The sequence below is a fragment of the Nematolebias whitei genome, chromosome 22 (genome assembly GCF_014905685.2).
Source record: "Nematolebias whitei isolate Nwh7 chromosome 22, NemWhi1, whole genome shotgun sequence".
Lineage (NCBI taxonomy): Eukaryota > Metazoa > Chordata > Actinopteri > Cyprinodontiformes > Rivulidae > Nematolebias > Nematolebias whitei.
The window spans coordinates 21,816,802-21,831,343 of record NC_056519.1 but is presented as its reverse complement, the minus strand read 5'-3'; the positions used below and the strand labels follow the sequence as shown (position 1 = coordinate 21,831,343).

The 14,542-nt window shown below is 42.2% G+C and overlaps 1 protein-coding gene across 1 annotated transcript; it reads right to left on the bottom strand.

Annotated features, from left to right (window-relative positions):
• Positions 1 to 5,798: 5,798 nt before the first annotated feature.
• pfkfb3 (6-phosphofructo-2-kinase/fructose-2,6-biphosphatase 3) lies at positions 5,799 to 11,669 on the bottom strand. Its single transcript, XM_037695818.1, has 14 exons — positions 11,600 to 11,669; positions 10,176 to 10,304; positions 9,940 to 10,036; positions 9,767 to 9,833; positions 9,337 to 9,411; positions 9,206 to 9,262; positions 8,990 to 9,114; positions 8,706 to 8,913; positions 8,460 to 8,606; positions 8,280 to 8,384; positions 8,076 to 8,205; positions 7,856 to 7,983; positions 7,561 to 7,749; positions 5,799 to 6,016 (listed from the first exon to the last, which is right to left on the bottom strand). The coding sequence occupies exons 1-14, from the start codon at positions 11,667 to 11,669 to the stop codon at positions 5,969 to 5,971; spliced, it is 1,575 nt and encodes a 524-aa protein (XP_037551746.1). The 3' UTR covers positions 5,799 to 5,968.
• Between the last annotated feature and the right edge of the window lie 2,873 nt (positions 11,670 to 14,542).

Below are 14,542 nucleotides of genomic sequence, written 5' to 3'. Positions count from 1 at the left end.
AAAGTTGGGACACCAAACAAATTGTGAATAAAAACTGAATGCAATGATGTGGAGATACCATACCATACCATACCAACTTTATTTATAGAGCACTTTATGCACCCAACAGGACCAAAGTGCTTTACACAATTATATAATACAATACAATGATAAAATGGAAGGGTAAAATTTAAAACAGGAATAAAATAATAAAATAAAATACAAACACAATAAAACAAGGTAAAACATCTCAGATTGTGCTAAAAGGCCAAAGAAAAAAGATGAGTTTTAAGAAGGGACTTAAAAACCTCAATTGAAGAGGCCTGTCTTATGTTCAATGGAAGGTCATTCCAGAGCCTGGGAGCTATCACAGAAAAAGCTCGGTCCCCTCTAAGCTTACGCTTTGTCTTCGGGACCTTCAGAAACAACTGGTCAGCTGACCTGAGTGAACGAGAGGGTGTGTAAGAATGTAGCAGCTCAGACAGGTATGGAGGGGCATGGCCATTTAAAGCTTTAAAAACAAATAAAAGTATTTTAAAATGAATCCGGTAATGCACTGGCAACCAATGTAAAGAGGCCAAAACAGGAGAAATACTGTCAAATTTCCGTGTACCTGTTAAAAGTCGTGCAGCTGCATTCTGAACCCTCTGAAGCTGGGAAATACATGAATCACTAATACCTATGTAAAGTGCATTGCAGTAATCTAGCCGTGTGGTCACAAATGCATGGATTGCTGTTTCAAAATGCTGTCTGGGAAGAATTGGTTTTACTTTAGCCAGCTGCCTCAAATGAAAAAAGCCTGACTTTACAACTGTTTTAATTTGAGACTCCATCCTAAGACCAGCATCCATCTTGACCCCTAAATTTGTAACAACTGGCCTGACATACTGAGCCAAAGAGCAATCAACAGGCAGAGAGTCTTCATTCGAGCTGCCAAAAATCACTACCTCTGTCTTGTCTTCATTTAATTTCAAGAAATTAAGATGGCAAATGTCAGTATTTTATTTGTGATATAACATAGATGACAGATCAAAAGTTTAATCTGAGTAAATGTAACATTTTAAAGGAAAAGTATGTTGATTCAAAATTTCACAGTGTCAACAAATCCCAAAAAAGTTGGGACAAGTAGCGATAAGTGGCTGGAAAAAGGAAATTGAGCATATAACGAAGAGCTGGAAGACCAATTAACACTAATTAGGTCAATTGACAACATGATTGGGTATAAAAAGAGCTTCTCAGAGTGTCAGTGTCTCTCAGAAGCCAAGATGGTAAGAGGATCACCAATTCCACCATTGTTGCGCAGAAAGATAGTGCAGCAATACCAGAATGGTGTTACCCAGCGTAAAATAGCAAAGACTTTTAAATTATCATCATCAACCATGCATAACATCATCAAAACATTCAGAGAATCTGGAACAATCGCTGTGCATAAAGGTCAAGGCCGTAAAACTCTACTGGATGCTTGTGATCTCTGGGCCCTTAAACATCCCTGCACCTCAAACAGGAATGCCACTGTCAAGGAAATAACAGAATGGGCTCAGGAATACTTCCAGAAAGCATTGTCAGTGAACACAATCCACCGTGCCATCTGCCGTTGCCAGCTGAAACTCTACAGTGCAAAGAGAAAGCCATTTCTAAGCAAGCTCCACAACCTCAGACGTTTGCACTGGGCCAGGGGTCATTTAAAGAGGAGTGTGACAAAATGGAAGACTGTTCTGTGGTCAGATGAGTCATAATTTGAAGTTCTTTATGGAACACTGGGACGCCATGTCATCCGGACCAGAGAGGACAAGGATAGCCCAAGTTGTTATCAACCTTCCGTTCAGAAGCCTGCATCATTGATGGTATGGGGTTGCATGAGCGCTTGTGGCATGGGCAGCTTGCATGTCTGGAAAGGCACCATTAATGCAGAGAACTATGTTCAGGTTCTAGAACAACATATGCTCCCATCTAGATGTCATCTCTTTCAGGGAAGACCCTGCATTTTTCAACACGATAATGCCAGACCACATTCTGCAGCAATCACAACATCATGGCTACGTAGGAGAAGGATCCGGGTACTGAAATGGCCAGTCTGCAGTCCAGATCTTTTACCTATAGAGAACATTTGGCGCATCATAAAGAGGAAGGTGCGACAAAGAAGGCCCAAGGCGATTGAACATTTAGAGGCCTGTATTAGACATGAATGGGAGAGCATTCCTATTTCTAAACTTGAGAAACTGGTCTCCTCTGTCCCCAGACATCTGTTGAGTGTTGTAAGAAGAAGGGGGATACCACACAGTGGTAAAAATGGGCTTGTCCCAACTTTTTTGGGATTTGTTCCATCCATCCATCCATTATCTTTACCCTCTTATTCCATTTTGGGTCACGGGCGTCGCTGGTGCCCATGTCCAGCAATCACTGTGCGAGGGGCGGGGTACACCCTGGACGGGTCGCAAGTCCATCACAGGGCCACATAGAGACAAACGAGACAAACAACCATTCACTCTCTCACTCACACCTAGGGACAATTTAGAGTTACCAATCAGCCTAACATGCATGTTTTTGGTCTGTGGGAGGAAACCGGAGTACCCGGAGAAAACCCACGCATGCACGGAGAGAACATGCACACTCCACCCAGAAAGACCCCTGGACCGGGGTTTGAACCAGGGATTTACTCGCTGAGAGGCAGCAGCTCTACCAGTTGCGCCACCGTGCTGCCCTTTTGGGATTTGTTGACGCCATGAAATTTGGAAAAAACAGATTTTTCCCTTAAAATGATACATTCTCTCAGTTTAAACTTTTGCTCTGTGATTTGTGTTCTATTCTGAATAAAATATTAGATGTTGGCACCTCCACATCATTGCATTCAGTTTTTATTCACAGTTTGTTTAGTGTCCCAACTTTTTTGGAATCCGGTTTGTATATATATATAATGTTATATATCTTCTACTGCTTATCAATAGTCTGATCGTGGAGGCAACAGATCCAGAGGAGAAACCCAGACATCCCTCACCGCAGGAACACTTTCTGGCTCGTTCTGGGGATTTCAAGGCATTCTCAGGCCAGAGAAGATGCACAGATACACAATACCTCCAGCAACTTCTGGGTCTTCCTGGGGCCTTCTGGTTGTGGGATGTGCCAGGAAAACTTTTAAAGGAAAATGTCCAGGATGTATACTAATCAGATTCTCAAAACACCTCAACTGACTCCTTTCAATGCAGAGGAGCAAGAGCCCTATTCTGAGCTCCCTCCAGATAACAAAGCTCCTCACAATATCTCTAAGGCTGAGCCAAGGACCCTGAGAAGGAAGTCCATTTCAGCCGATTGTTTCCTGGATCTCGTTCTTTCGGTCATTATCAAAACCTCATGATCATAGGTGAGGGTTAGAACATAGACAGACCAGAAAATCGAGAGCTTTGCCTTTGACTCAGCTCTGTATTCACCATGGTGAAGCAATACCCTCATTACTGAGGACCAGGTCCCAATCCATCAAGCTATCTCCCGCTCCATCCTAACATCACTAGTGAACAAGACGCCCAGCTACTTGAACTCTGCCACCAAAGTCTGGTTTGGCAGAACTTAGAGGCTAATCAAAAGTTTTTCTTCATGGCCTCCCCAAATTCTCTTGTGTCTGAATTTTGCATTTGCAAAATTTGTCTTTCTGGCCATCCTGTACCTGTCGGCTGCTTCAAGAGTCCTCCTGGACTCAATAACCTCCATCACTGCTGGTGTTCGCCAGCAGGTCCTTTGGTTGCTGCCACAACAGGCATCACAAGATGTTCCCAGTTCACCCTCTATATGCATTTGGGTAAGGTCTGTCCAGCAGCTGCCCTGCCACCGAATCCAACTCACCACCAGGTGGTGATCAGTTGACATGTCTGCCCCACTCTTCACCTGAGTGTCCAAGACATAGGGTTCCAGTTCCGATTGTACAGTTACAAAATTGATCTTCGACCTTTGGCCCAAGGTGGCCTGGTACCAAGTACACTTATGAACCACTTTATGTTCAAACATGGTGTCTGTTATGGACAACCCATGTCTATTGCAGAAGTTCAAATGGCAACTACCATTTGGGTTCAGATAGGGAGACTGTTCCTTCCAATCACCCCCTTCCAGATGACTGTCATTGCCCACATGGACATTGAAGTCACCCAGTAGAACAAGGGAATCCCCAGCCGGGACCCCTTCCATGACACCATCAGGGACTCCAGAAAGGCCAGATAATCTTAACTGATGTTTGGTGCATAAGCACAAACAGCAGTCTGAGCCTTCTTTCCTGCAGCCCAAAGCCACAGAGAGACAACCCTCTCGTTCACCAGAGCCAACATAGCCGGGGTTTAGAGTATCTCCACACCCTCCCTAGTCAACTCTCAAGGAGTTGGGTTCCAGAGCACAAGCTGAATGTAGAGGTGAGCCCAACTACTGTATATCTAGTTGGTACTGCTCAACCTCACACACAAGCTCCAACTCCTTACCCACCAGTGTGAAGATGTTCTACATTCCTAGAGTTCATCTATGCCACCAGGGATTGGCATAGCCAGAAATCGTCTCTCATCTGCTGCCCAGCATGCACATCACCCTACGGACCTCCTCACAAGTGGTGGATCCACGTATAGGTGGGTGGCTTCCTGTCATTTCTTCAAGCTTGGCCCAGCCGAGCCAAGGCTCAATCACCAGGTGTTCACGAATGCCTCCCAGGTCTAGCTTCAGCGGTGCCCTGGTTTCCCTTTTCCAAGTGAGGTTTCCTGATGTGATAGTTCTTTTTCCAGGTTTTGAATCAACATACTTGACCAGGTATATTGCTTTTAGTTGAAAATCCTTAAATGCATGGCAGTCTGCGACTCGTTTGACATTAATGAGATGGTAATAAATGAAAAATATCCATTATAATCTCCATCCTGGTAGATTATCTTCATAAATGGAAACACAAAATGGCAGTTCAACTAACAAATAAGCAGAGACATTAAAAATTTTGAAGTGACTTTATTGGTCATGAGACTTGTGTAGTACTCACATAAGAGCCCTTACACCCAGTCCACTCATTCAAAAACTACATAAATATAAATAAAGAATAAAATAAAAAGTCTTACAAAAACACTTCAAGTATATCAAGCAGACGTTAACATTTTTTTTACTGAGAGAAATAAGCTTTTCCTTGACACATTCCACCCATTACAAAAAAAAAAAAAAAAAAACACTCCCATGAGAATCAAGTCATGTCTTCATTTCAGGTTTACTCTATGTACATTAACATTTACAAAGATATTATCAACAGCACGCAGTGTAACAAAAATATAGATGCTTCATTTTGTGCATAGCAGTCAATGACAGCAAAATAGTAAATATTTCCCTTTAACAAAGAGAACTGTACGCACTGTGGCACTGAAACTAAACAAAATAAAAGATAAATATGGAAATGATATGTAGAGTGTATTAGGTGAAATGTTACGTTTCTCCTCAAGAGTTAAGTTAGGAGAAACTGCAAGAAAAGCTCTGGCTCCAAGCACTACAGGCACTCTATGGCAAGAAACATTGCCAAGACGAGACAAAGTTAGTGGAGAGAAAAAATAAAATAAAATACAAAAAAAAAAAAAATCACTGTGCAAAATATTGCTTGTTTGGAGCTTGTTAACGTACAAAGAAATCATGACATTAACAATATAAACTAAATAAATCTTAATTAAGCCATACAGTCATGATAAAAAAAAAAAAAAAAAAAAAAAAAAAAAAAAAAAAAGTCTGGATCTAAAATAAATAAACCAAAGAAAACATTTACCCTAAAGAGGCATTTGAATTGTCACAAAAAATAAAAATCATCAATTAATGAATCCCAGGGTTCAAAAGTTCCAAACATCCTGACATCAAGACAAAGTTAAGAGTCTTGCTCTGATATTACGTTAAAAAGCACAGTGGCGTGTCTGTGATGCAGATATTTTACGGTCAGAAATGTTGCCTCTCGTTTCATTTTATATTCGGTTCATCGCCTCAAGAGTTGTTGGTCCATCCTCTAATAGGACTGCAGGAGGCCCTGGCAACCACACGAGCTCCTCAAGTTCTGAAAGAAAAAACAAAAATGAGGGTTAGGCTCCTTTGGGACCCCATCCTCCAACAAATAAAGCTGACCAACTTCTTTCAAGAAATGTTTAGAGGGCATGAAAACTTTAAATTTTAGGGCGTGTGAACTAAATGGTTGAAACTGACAGAAAACACCCTGAAGGGGTTTCTTTCTAATGGGTCTGCAGAACGAGCTCAAACCGGCCAGTTCTGCTCTGATCTTTGTTTATCACCTGGAATGAAAATCAACTTGTTGCTTTCAGCTCCTCCCCCCAACAAAAAGTCAATTAAATTCACATTTGAGTGAATCAAGCGTTTAATGCATTTAATCTAGCAGGGGTTGGTTTGGCATGTTCCATTTGTGGCGCTGCTAAATACAAGTCTGCAGCCTAAATAAGTTATAAATCCTTTTAACTTCTTTGTTGCCTCTGCAGGGACAACTATATCCCTGGCCTTCGACACCATCCGTGATGTTGACTTTTAATGATTTTAATAAAGTCTTTATCGTCTGTTTTATTACGTGCACAGCACTTTGGTCCTGTAGGTGTTTAAAGCATTCTATAGATAAAGCTGGTATGGGAACTATGAAGCAAATGTGAAAGTGTTGAGAGAAACCACCGTTAGATAATGGATGGTGCATCTCAACACAGACCACAAACAGGATAGTCAGCATGAATAAGCAGAGAGTAGTGACAACAGAGAAGAATCAGAAGAATGTGATACTAGGTCTGGAGTCCACCCACAACAAGTATGCTCACTTCCCTTTTCCCCATTACATCCTTCCCCATGAGTCAACTCTGGCTTTACTAAAAAACAACAACTAAAATAAATAATTATGTAGTACTACTACTGGTATGTAGTATTGTAAAAGTCCAGCAAAAAAAAATGCTAAAGGCCACAAGAACAGAATGGAAGGAAGACACCGACAGCAAGGCAGCCAAACAGATCATCAGTCTATACCAGGGGTGTCCAAACGTTTTCAGCATGGAGCTACTTTTAAAATGTCCAAGTCAAAGTGACCTACCTATAAGACCCTGTTTACATGAGAACAACCTCTGGAAACAGTTTTTTTTCCCCTCAGTGTTTATTGGGGGTAATGAATAAAAAATTAGCTGGTTTACACAAAAAAAACGCTGTGGTTTCCATGTCAGTCGGGTTGCCAGATAAGAAATTACAGCGGCTTTAAAATGACAGTATTTTGACCTAAACTGTCATATGTGCTGAGTAAAGATACTCGAAGTTGAGGTGTGTTGTGTTTGTTGAACATGTGCACAGGAGAGGAGGGGGGTAAAGAAGACATTTTAAAATTTATCTGGCAACCCTGATCAGCTGCATTCGTCGCTCAGTTACTTCCAAACTGGTGAACGCACCAACGTCTCTTTGGAGCCTGGATTTTATTAGTTTTTCTCCTACATGCTGAAAAAGTGTGTGAGCAGCACAAAAACCCACTCTGCTCTCTGACGTTTATTAAAAACTGCTGTTGTGTATCAAACGTTCACTTTTTAAGTCTATACCAAACCGCCCAAACCCTGTTTTGGGACTCACCGGTCCAGTCAGAGTGAGGGGAATGTGCTGGGTGCTGCAGAGGGCCAGCGACGCCACGGAGTTTGGCAGCTCCTGGATCGGAGCTTCGTCCAGGTTTTCAATTCGAGGCTTCTTGATGTACGACTCTGGGCTGGTCAGTGGAGTCACACTGTTTCTCCTGATCAGAATACCAGGACCTCTCTTGACCTCCTGCAGGATGTGAAACGATTTAAAGACTTTAGACTTGGAAGCTAAACCCAGGTTAGCTTCAGGTACGTTTTCTGACAGATGTAGGAAGTAGCTGAAGTCCACTAACCTCAGGTCGGTCTCTGTGGGTGTTCACTGCCTCCACGTTCAAGGAGATGGACTCTACCTTGCACCCGTAGGCCACAGGGGTGAGCTTCAGCACCGTGTGGAGGGGACACTTCAGGTAGGGCATCTCATCTGGATCAACAGACAAATGGTGTTGCAGTTTAGCTCACAACTTCAATGCAGACACTTCAGATGCAAGGGCTTGTGGGAGTTGTAGTACCCACCTGCACTTTTGTCTAAAAAGTACGCAAGCAGGCAGCGCATGACAGCCTGGTGACACACGACCAAGACGTTCTCCTGTCTCTCTAGCTCCATGATAATAGGCTCCACCCGCTGGACCAGGTCCTGGTAGGACTGTAATCAGGAATCAGTTTTAGTTATTGCAGACACAGATGATGGTAGTGGATGACTCCATGCTGCTCCTGTACCTCTCCAGCTGGGTAGCGGTAGTAGTATTTATCCTCGTCTCGAAGTGCAAACTCTTCAGGGAACTTCTCCTTCACTTCGTCGTACGTCATCTCCTCACACAGCCCCTAAAAATAAATCAGTTGAGTGCGTCAGATTGGGGACGAGTGGTGCGATGTGGGCCGTTTTTGAATGACACTCACAGCATCGAGCTCATTGAGAGCCTTCCACTGCTCGTACGGGACTCTCAGGTGCTCGGCGGTCTGGATGCAGCGGCGCAGCTGGCTGGTCCAGACTTTCAGGTCCTTCAGCTGCTGCTCCTCCACAAACCGAGCCAGGGCGGATGAAAACTACAGCGAGCGGGGGGGGTGGGGAGTGTTCAGCATTCAATATTTATATGTAAGGAAAAGCCCAGAACTTTCTCGTATTCTGCAGTTTGTCTTCGTTACCTGCCGACCGCGCAGCGAGAGGCCCGAGTCGCCGCCCAGCCGCCCCTCCAGGTTGTCTGTGCTCTCCCCGTGTCGACACAGGTAGATGGTGCGCGGCTGGACATGAATGTTCATCAAGTAGTAGACGATTTTACTCTGAATGTGATCCTGGATCTGGTTGACAAGGAAGCGGCGGCCCACGTCTATGACCTTGATGAAGGAGAGGTCCCTGGAGGAGGAAGGAACAGATTGGTTTGTCTGAAGGTTTGTTTTGGGTACAGAAAATAATGAAGGTTGAGGTTTACCTGTCGTGCTGATCTGGGTCCAGAGGTTCGTAGCTAGTTTTGTAGCATTCGATCCTCTTTTGGAAATCTGTCATGGCGTCAGTCTTGTTGCAGTCGCGGTAGTCTGGACAGGACACCTTCACTTCCTGTGCAAGGAGAAAAACGGTCAGATGGAAGTAGGAAAGAAAACAAAACAAAAAAAAAAAAAACGAAACGAGACTTATTCTCATGACTCACCATGATGTTCGACGCAATGACGTTTGGATCGTCGCACACGGACTCGATGAAGAATATCTGAACAGAAAGAGGTCTTTGTTTAAACGTCTTGCAGTGTATTGCAGCTGCTCCGTTGCCATAGCAACACATACCTTGAAACCGTTCTCTTTGCCAAACTTGAGGATCAACTCTCGCCTCTCTCTCGTCGTGTTGGTAGCATCAAACACCTGAAAGAAACAAAATCGAGACGGTTCAGTCTCAGTATGAAAGAAAAAGCGCCCAACCAGGGATGCACAATAATCAGATTTTTGGCCGATATCCGATACCGATATTTTTTCTCTATAGACCTACTTACAAAGACTACATACTGTAGCTTTCTCTACTGTGGAATTAAGCCACTACATTATAATAATCTATACATATATAAAAAATAATAAAATAAAATAAAAAACAGCACCTTTTATAATCTGAGTTATTTTGATGGAATGGCCGATATTCAACTTTATCGCCAATATTGGCCGATACCATGCCGATAATTTCGTGCATCCTTACGCCCAACCTAAAATGAACGGGGAAACTCACTGCTAATTGGCCTCCTTCATCCTTCAAGTAGGACTTGACATCTCTCAGCGCTGCTAAAGCACACTGCCTGGATAACAAAAACACAAAATGTGAATAAAGTCCAACAAAAAATAATAATTAAAAAAAAAAAAAAAAAAAATCACTATCTGCCATTTGTGAGGAAGTGGACTTACTGCCTGATTTTGAAAGCGGACTCGTTATCGGGGTTGAAGAAGTCGTAGGAGCTGTAGTTCTTGACGGCCTCCCGGCGGTACTCCCCGACATTGAAAACTATGAACACAAACAAACATGAGAAGAGCGCCGTGTCCTGGAGGTAGAAACACGAGTCGACGCGGCCTGGTAAGCTACTTAAGGCTCATCTTGTTGTGCAAGTGACACTTCTGAGCACTTGAACTCAAGTCCTGCTTACCTTTGGTGGGTATGCCGGTCCAGTTGAGGTAGCGGGTGAGTTTTTTGGATATGTACGTCTTGCCCCGAGCCGGCAGACCCACCATCACAATGACGGTGGGAGGGTTGGCTAAATGAGGGGCGCCAGTAGCTGCAGAGAGGAAGCACATCATGGTTTATCACTAATCTAGAATTTCAACAAAGAATCTATCCACATGACCCGACTTAACTTTTATGTGACCAATCTATAATTTCAATTAGTCTCCAGGGCACGACAACCAAAATGTAGCTGCCACCTGATTCACCTTTTACTTTCACCTCGCTGCACAGTCGACCCACTTTTGTGAGCCACTATGCGAGCCGGGACAAATCCCTCAGGCTTGTGGAAACGTTTTTTCCATGTCATGCGTCTCTGTAGTCAGACGCGCAAACGACGATTAAATTGATCCACATCAGCAATGAGGAAACGATAGCACAAAAAATGTGCAATATTTTGGGCAGATTGTTTAAAAATAAATTGTCTTCCTATTTTACAATTCGCATTTATTCCCTCCAGTCACTGTTTGTTGGTGTCAACAGGGAACGTTCATGTTCTGATGACCCCCCCGAGAGATCCAGTTTGTACTCGCAGTGCTCTGCTAATCAGTTTGTACTACACAAGAAATGCCATAATGCACAAAACTGAAAGACACTCGAAGGATTTGTCTTTAAACCTAAATAAAAATCTGATTTGGTTTTCCATTTTTTATTTTATTTAGATTAAAGAAATGTGTCCTTATCAATAAAAGGTGAAATGCATCCAGCGTTTTATTTGTTCTTCTTTACGTGTACGGTTTCAGTTTAATTTTACCATTTTATGCGTAGCCCTAAAAACAAAAGTAGCAATGTGCAACATAATTGCTCATTTTGGGCTACTAATTGCATCATTTGTCATTTTATTGTCTAAAACGGGAGCCAAAACATTTCCGTACCTCTTGAACAAGCTACAACAACTAATATTCCCTTTAAAGATTTTCAGTGACATTAAACGTGATTTTCTTTTTCCCCTTTTCATTTTTTTTTAATATTCGATATGAAGCAGCAACGGCGTGACGTCACTCCGTTTGTACGTAAAGCGCAGCCGACCAATCAAAAACCACCTCAGGCGTCACGTTCCGGAATAGAGGTAGGAGGGGGATTAACGGTAGCCATGGTGACGTAGCGCGTGTGCGGATCAGTCCGCCAATGCTAGGAAATTAAAATGCCGGTGTAGCTAAACTCAGCAGGTGCTAAGAGGATTTTTTTCTTCTTCTTTTTGACTTTAACACGTTATTCCGGCAACAGCAGCGATTTAACAAACATTACGTTACATTAAAATACATCGTTATACTAAAAAACTAAGGAGTTAGGCAGCCAAAGAGCTGTAGGTAATCAAAGAGTGATGCACAAGATAAATATATTCTCTACCTTTTCGCCTTTCATCCTTGGTGGGAACCCAGATCTTTTGGATTCTGTTCTGGGTCAGCTCTCTTGGCATTCCTTAGTTAGAAGCTTTAATAAAAAGAAGCAAACCGTGCAGCGGAACTGACTCGTTCACAGATTCCGAGCTTAGTTCAAAGCTTCTCTTTTCCGCCCTTTTTAATAAAAAAAACCAGCCGATGCTTCGTCCTCTCGTCGTTCGCTCCGCAGCGTCTCTTCGACCTCGTTGAACCGAACTAATCTGCCGGCTCTGCGGCTCACATCCGCTTTTTAAACCACGCCTGACCGGCTCGAGGGCAACGTGACTGCGCAGCGTCAAACTCATTCACGCATGCGCAAAGACCAGGAGCTGCTACAGCGCCGCCTGGTGGTGAACTATATTAATAATTTTAGCATCGTTTTAAACGAAAGCTCTTTTTTTTTTTTTATCACAAGCGAAAATTAACGAGTCGCTACATTACTTTTAGTAATTGAATAAAACCTATAAATTTACTGTTTGTAAGTTTATTTTATTGTTATTAATTTGATGTATAATATGCTGGAATCGTTTTCTCCTTTTATTTTCCAAAGTTGATTTTTGTGCTTTAGATTTTTTATTTAAAGCGCCCCCTTTTATTTATGAGATCAGTGTTAATTATTATCTCTATTATGATTGAATAAAAACATTTGTTGCTTAATTTAAAAAGCCTTTTTTTTGTGTGTGAGATAACTGTTTTCTGAAAAGATTTAACGATAAAACGCAACATTTCAGACCCACTTGAATAATTCCACTTTACATGGATGAAGTTTTTTGCACACTACCTGCCTGCAGACTGCGCAGCCCGGACCTACGTGCACAGACGCACGTCAGCGCATCTTTGCAGACTGGGCTGCACCACTGACTCATTCTGGGTATAATGACACATTTAACGATTTGCTGCCAATTTTATAGCGCACTTTGATGAAACGCAGTCATTTTAGTGCATAATAGTCACTTTATATAAAGAGAATGACAGGGGAAGAACCATAAAAAAAAAAAAAACGTTTTGATTTGGCTTTAAATAAATGTTCACCACCTGTGGCATGAGAAAGTTTATTTATAACAGTTATTATCCAGACAGGCTCAGACATTCTTCTTTGTCTATAATTGTTCTTTTATTAGAGTCACGTTTTTGTGCATGCACCAGCATCCAGGCTGCAAATGGAGAGGTCAGATGAGGACACAGCTTATAATCCTCTAGTTCTTCCACCATTTCCTCAACATGGACTTTCACGCCTAACCTTTACCCTGAAGCCAGGATCCTTGATGACACGGATGCCCTATCAGCTAAAAGAGTCTGGATGTGAGTGACGAAGTCCTTGTCCTTTGACCAGCTGGACAAAGAGAAGCTGACTCAGAAAAGACAACAAAGCTGATGTTTTAGTCACAGCTGCAAGAGGAAAAAGTCCTCCTCTCCACACCTAAACACCCACACTGCCACTCAAAAGGTTTATTACCTGCACTGACAAACACTTTTTAAATGGCCATTTGTTCTTGAGACATTTGACAGGTTTTGGTTGATCAATAACACACAAAACATATTTTCCCCAGTGCTTTTTAAGCACTGAAGTCGTCAGACTGGATAAAGTTTGTGAAGGAATTTCTCAGACATGCCTGGATTCAGGGAAAGAGAGAGATAAGAAAGTTATGCACGGATCCTCGTTTGTTTGGACTTTTCAAATCAATGGGATGGAAATGGATCTCGATTCTTGAGGTGACGGTGGCGATCAATGACCCTTCAAAGATAACATTGCAAATGGATCTTACTGGAAGCTGTTGGAGAGGAGAGACATAATTGTGGGAAAGCGTTCATCAATAAGTCGTCTCAGGGCACTGAACAGAAACATTCATATATAAAAATAATAATTAAACATGATTTATCTGAGGAGCAGACGGCTTTGAGTTTAACTCCATCGCAGAACTCTCATCTTGAGCGTGAAGGCGACAGTGGAAAGGAAAAACCTCCCTCATGAGGAAGAAACCTTTAGCAGAACCAGCTCAGGACAAGCTGCTCAAACATCCTGCTCTGGTGATCTGGGTGCAGGAAAAACAAACGGAGGAAAGTTCCAGACGCCCGTAACAGCTTTGGGACTATTTTAAGGAAAATCCGAACGTTTTGAACTTGTTGAAAATCCGCGCAACACCAAAGTGAGACTCTTTGTGACCTTGTGCACGTTTCAAAACATTTTGGAAACTCCTTTGCAGTTTGTCACCAAAAATCAAAGCCTACTGAGACACTAAGGAGCAAACTGATGGTGACAGGAAGTGCGGGTGCAGCGGGCGCTGTAGCACCCCTTAACGGATGTCGAGCGTCACTCCTGTCCAAATACACCGTAAAGGATGAAAGTAATAAACAATGAATTTCTTTACTGCTTCGTAGGTTTCATTTAAAAATTATGTTCAGATTTTTTTTCTTCAAGTTTTGTAAATCTAGTAGGTCAAAAGAAACTAGTAATCTTTATGTAAAATATTCTGAAAGTTTAAATGGCACTAAATGTGGGCAGATTAGCATTCAGTTATGATGTCAACTTATAGGTATCCTTTGTCCAAAGTGTACACCAATCTTTTTATTGCATGAATTTCTGTATTCTAATGTTTTTCATTTGGTATTGTTAATAATAACAATAATACTTTATTTATAAAGCCCTTTAAAACAACCACAGCTGCCCCATAGTGATGTACATATAAAATCAAGGACATTTAAACACATAAAACAGTTAAAACATTAGGATGAAAAAAATAATAATTAAAACAGTGCAGAGAAAAATTCAGTGTGTGCTAAAAGCCAGGGAGTAAAAATGTGTTTTTAAAAGAGTTTTAAAACAGTGAAGGAGCTCGTCTGATGGAAGTGGGAGATCGTTCCACAGTCTTGGAGCAGCAACAGAAAAAGCTCTGTCCCCTCTGAGCCTCCG

What these genes read in the sequence shown, in the direction of transcription:
- pfkfb3 (XM_037695818.1), bottom strand. Translation starts at nt 11,669, where the DNA reads ATGCCAAGAGAGCTGACCCAGAACAGAATCCAAAAGATCTGGGTTCCC. An exon ending in GACCGGCATACCCACCAAAG is followed by an intron (nt 10,037 to 10,175) that starts GTAAGCAGGACT and finishes TTGTGTTCATAG; the next exon opens with TTTTCAATGTCGGGGAGTAC. An exon ending in TCATTGCGTCGAACATCATG is followed by an intron (nt 9,115 to 9,205) that starts GTGAGTCATGAG and finishes CTCCTTGCACAG; the next exon opens with GAAGTGAAGGTGTCCTGTCC.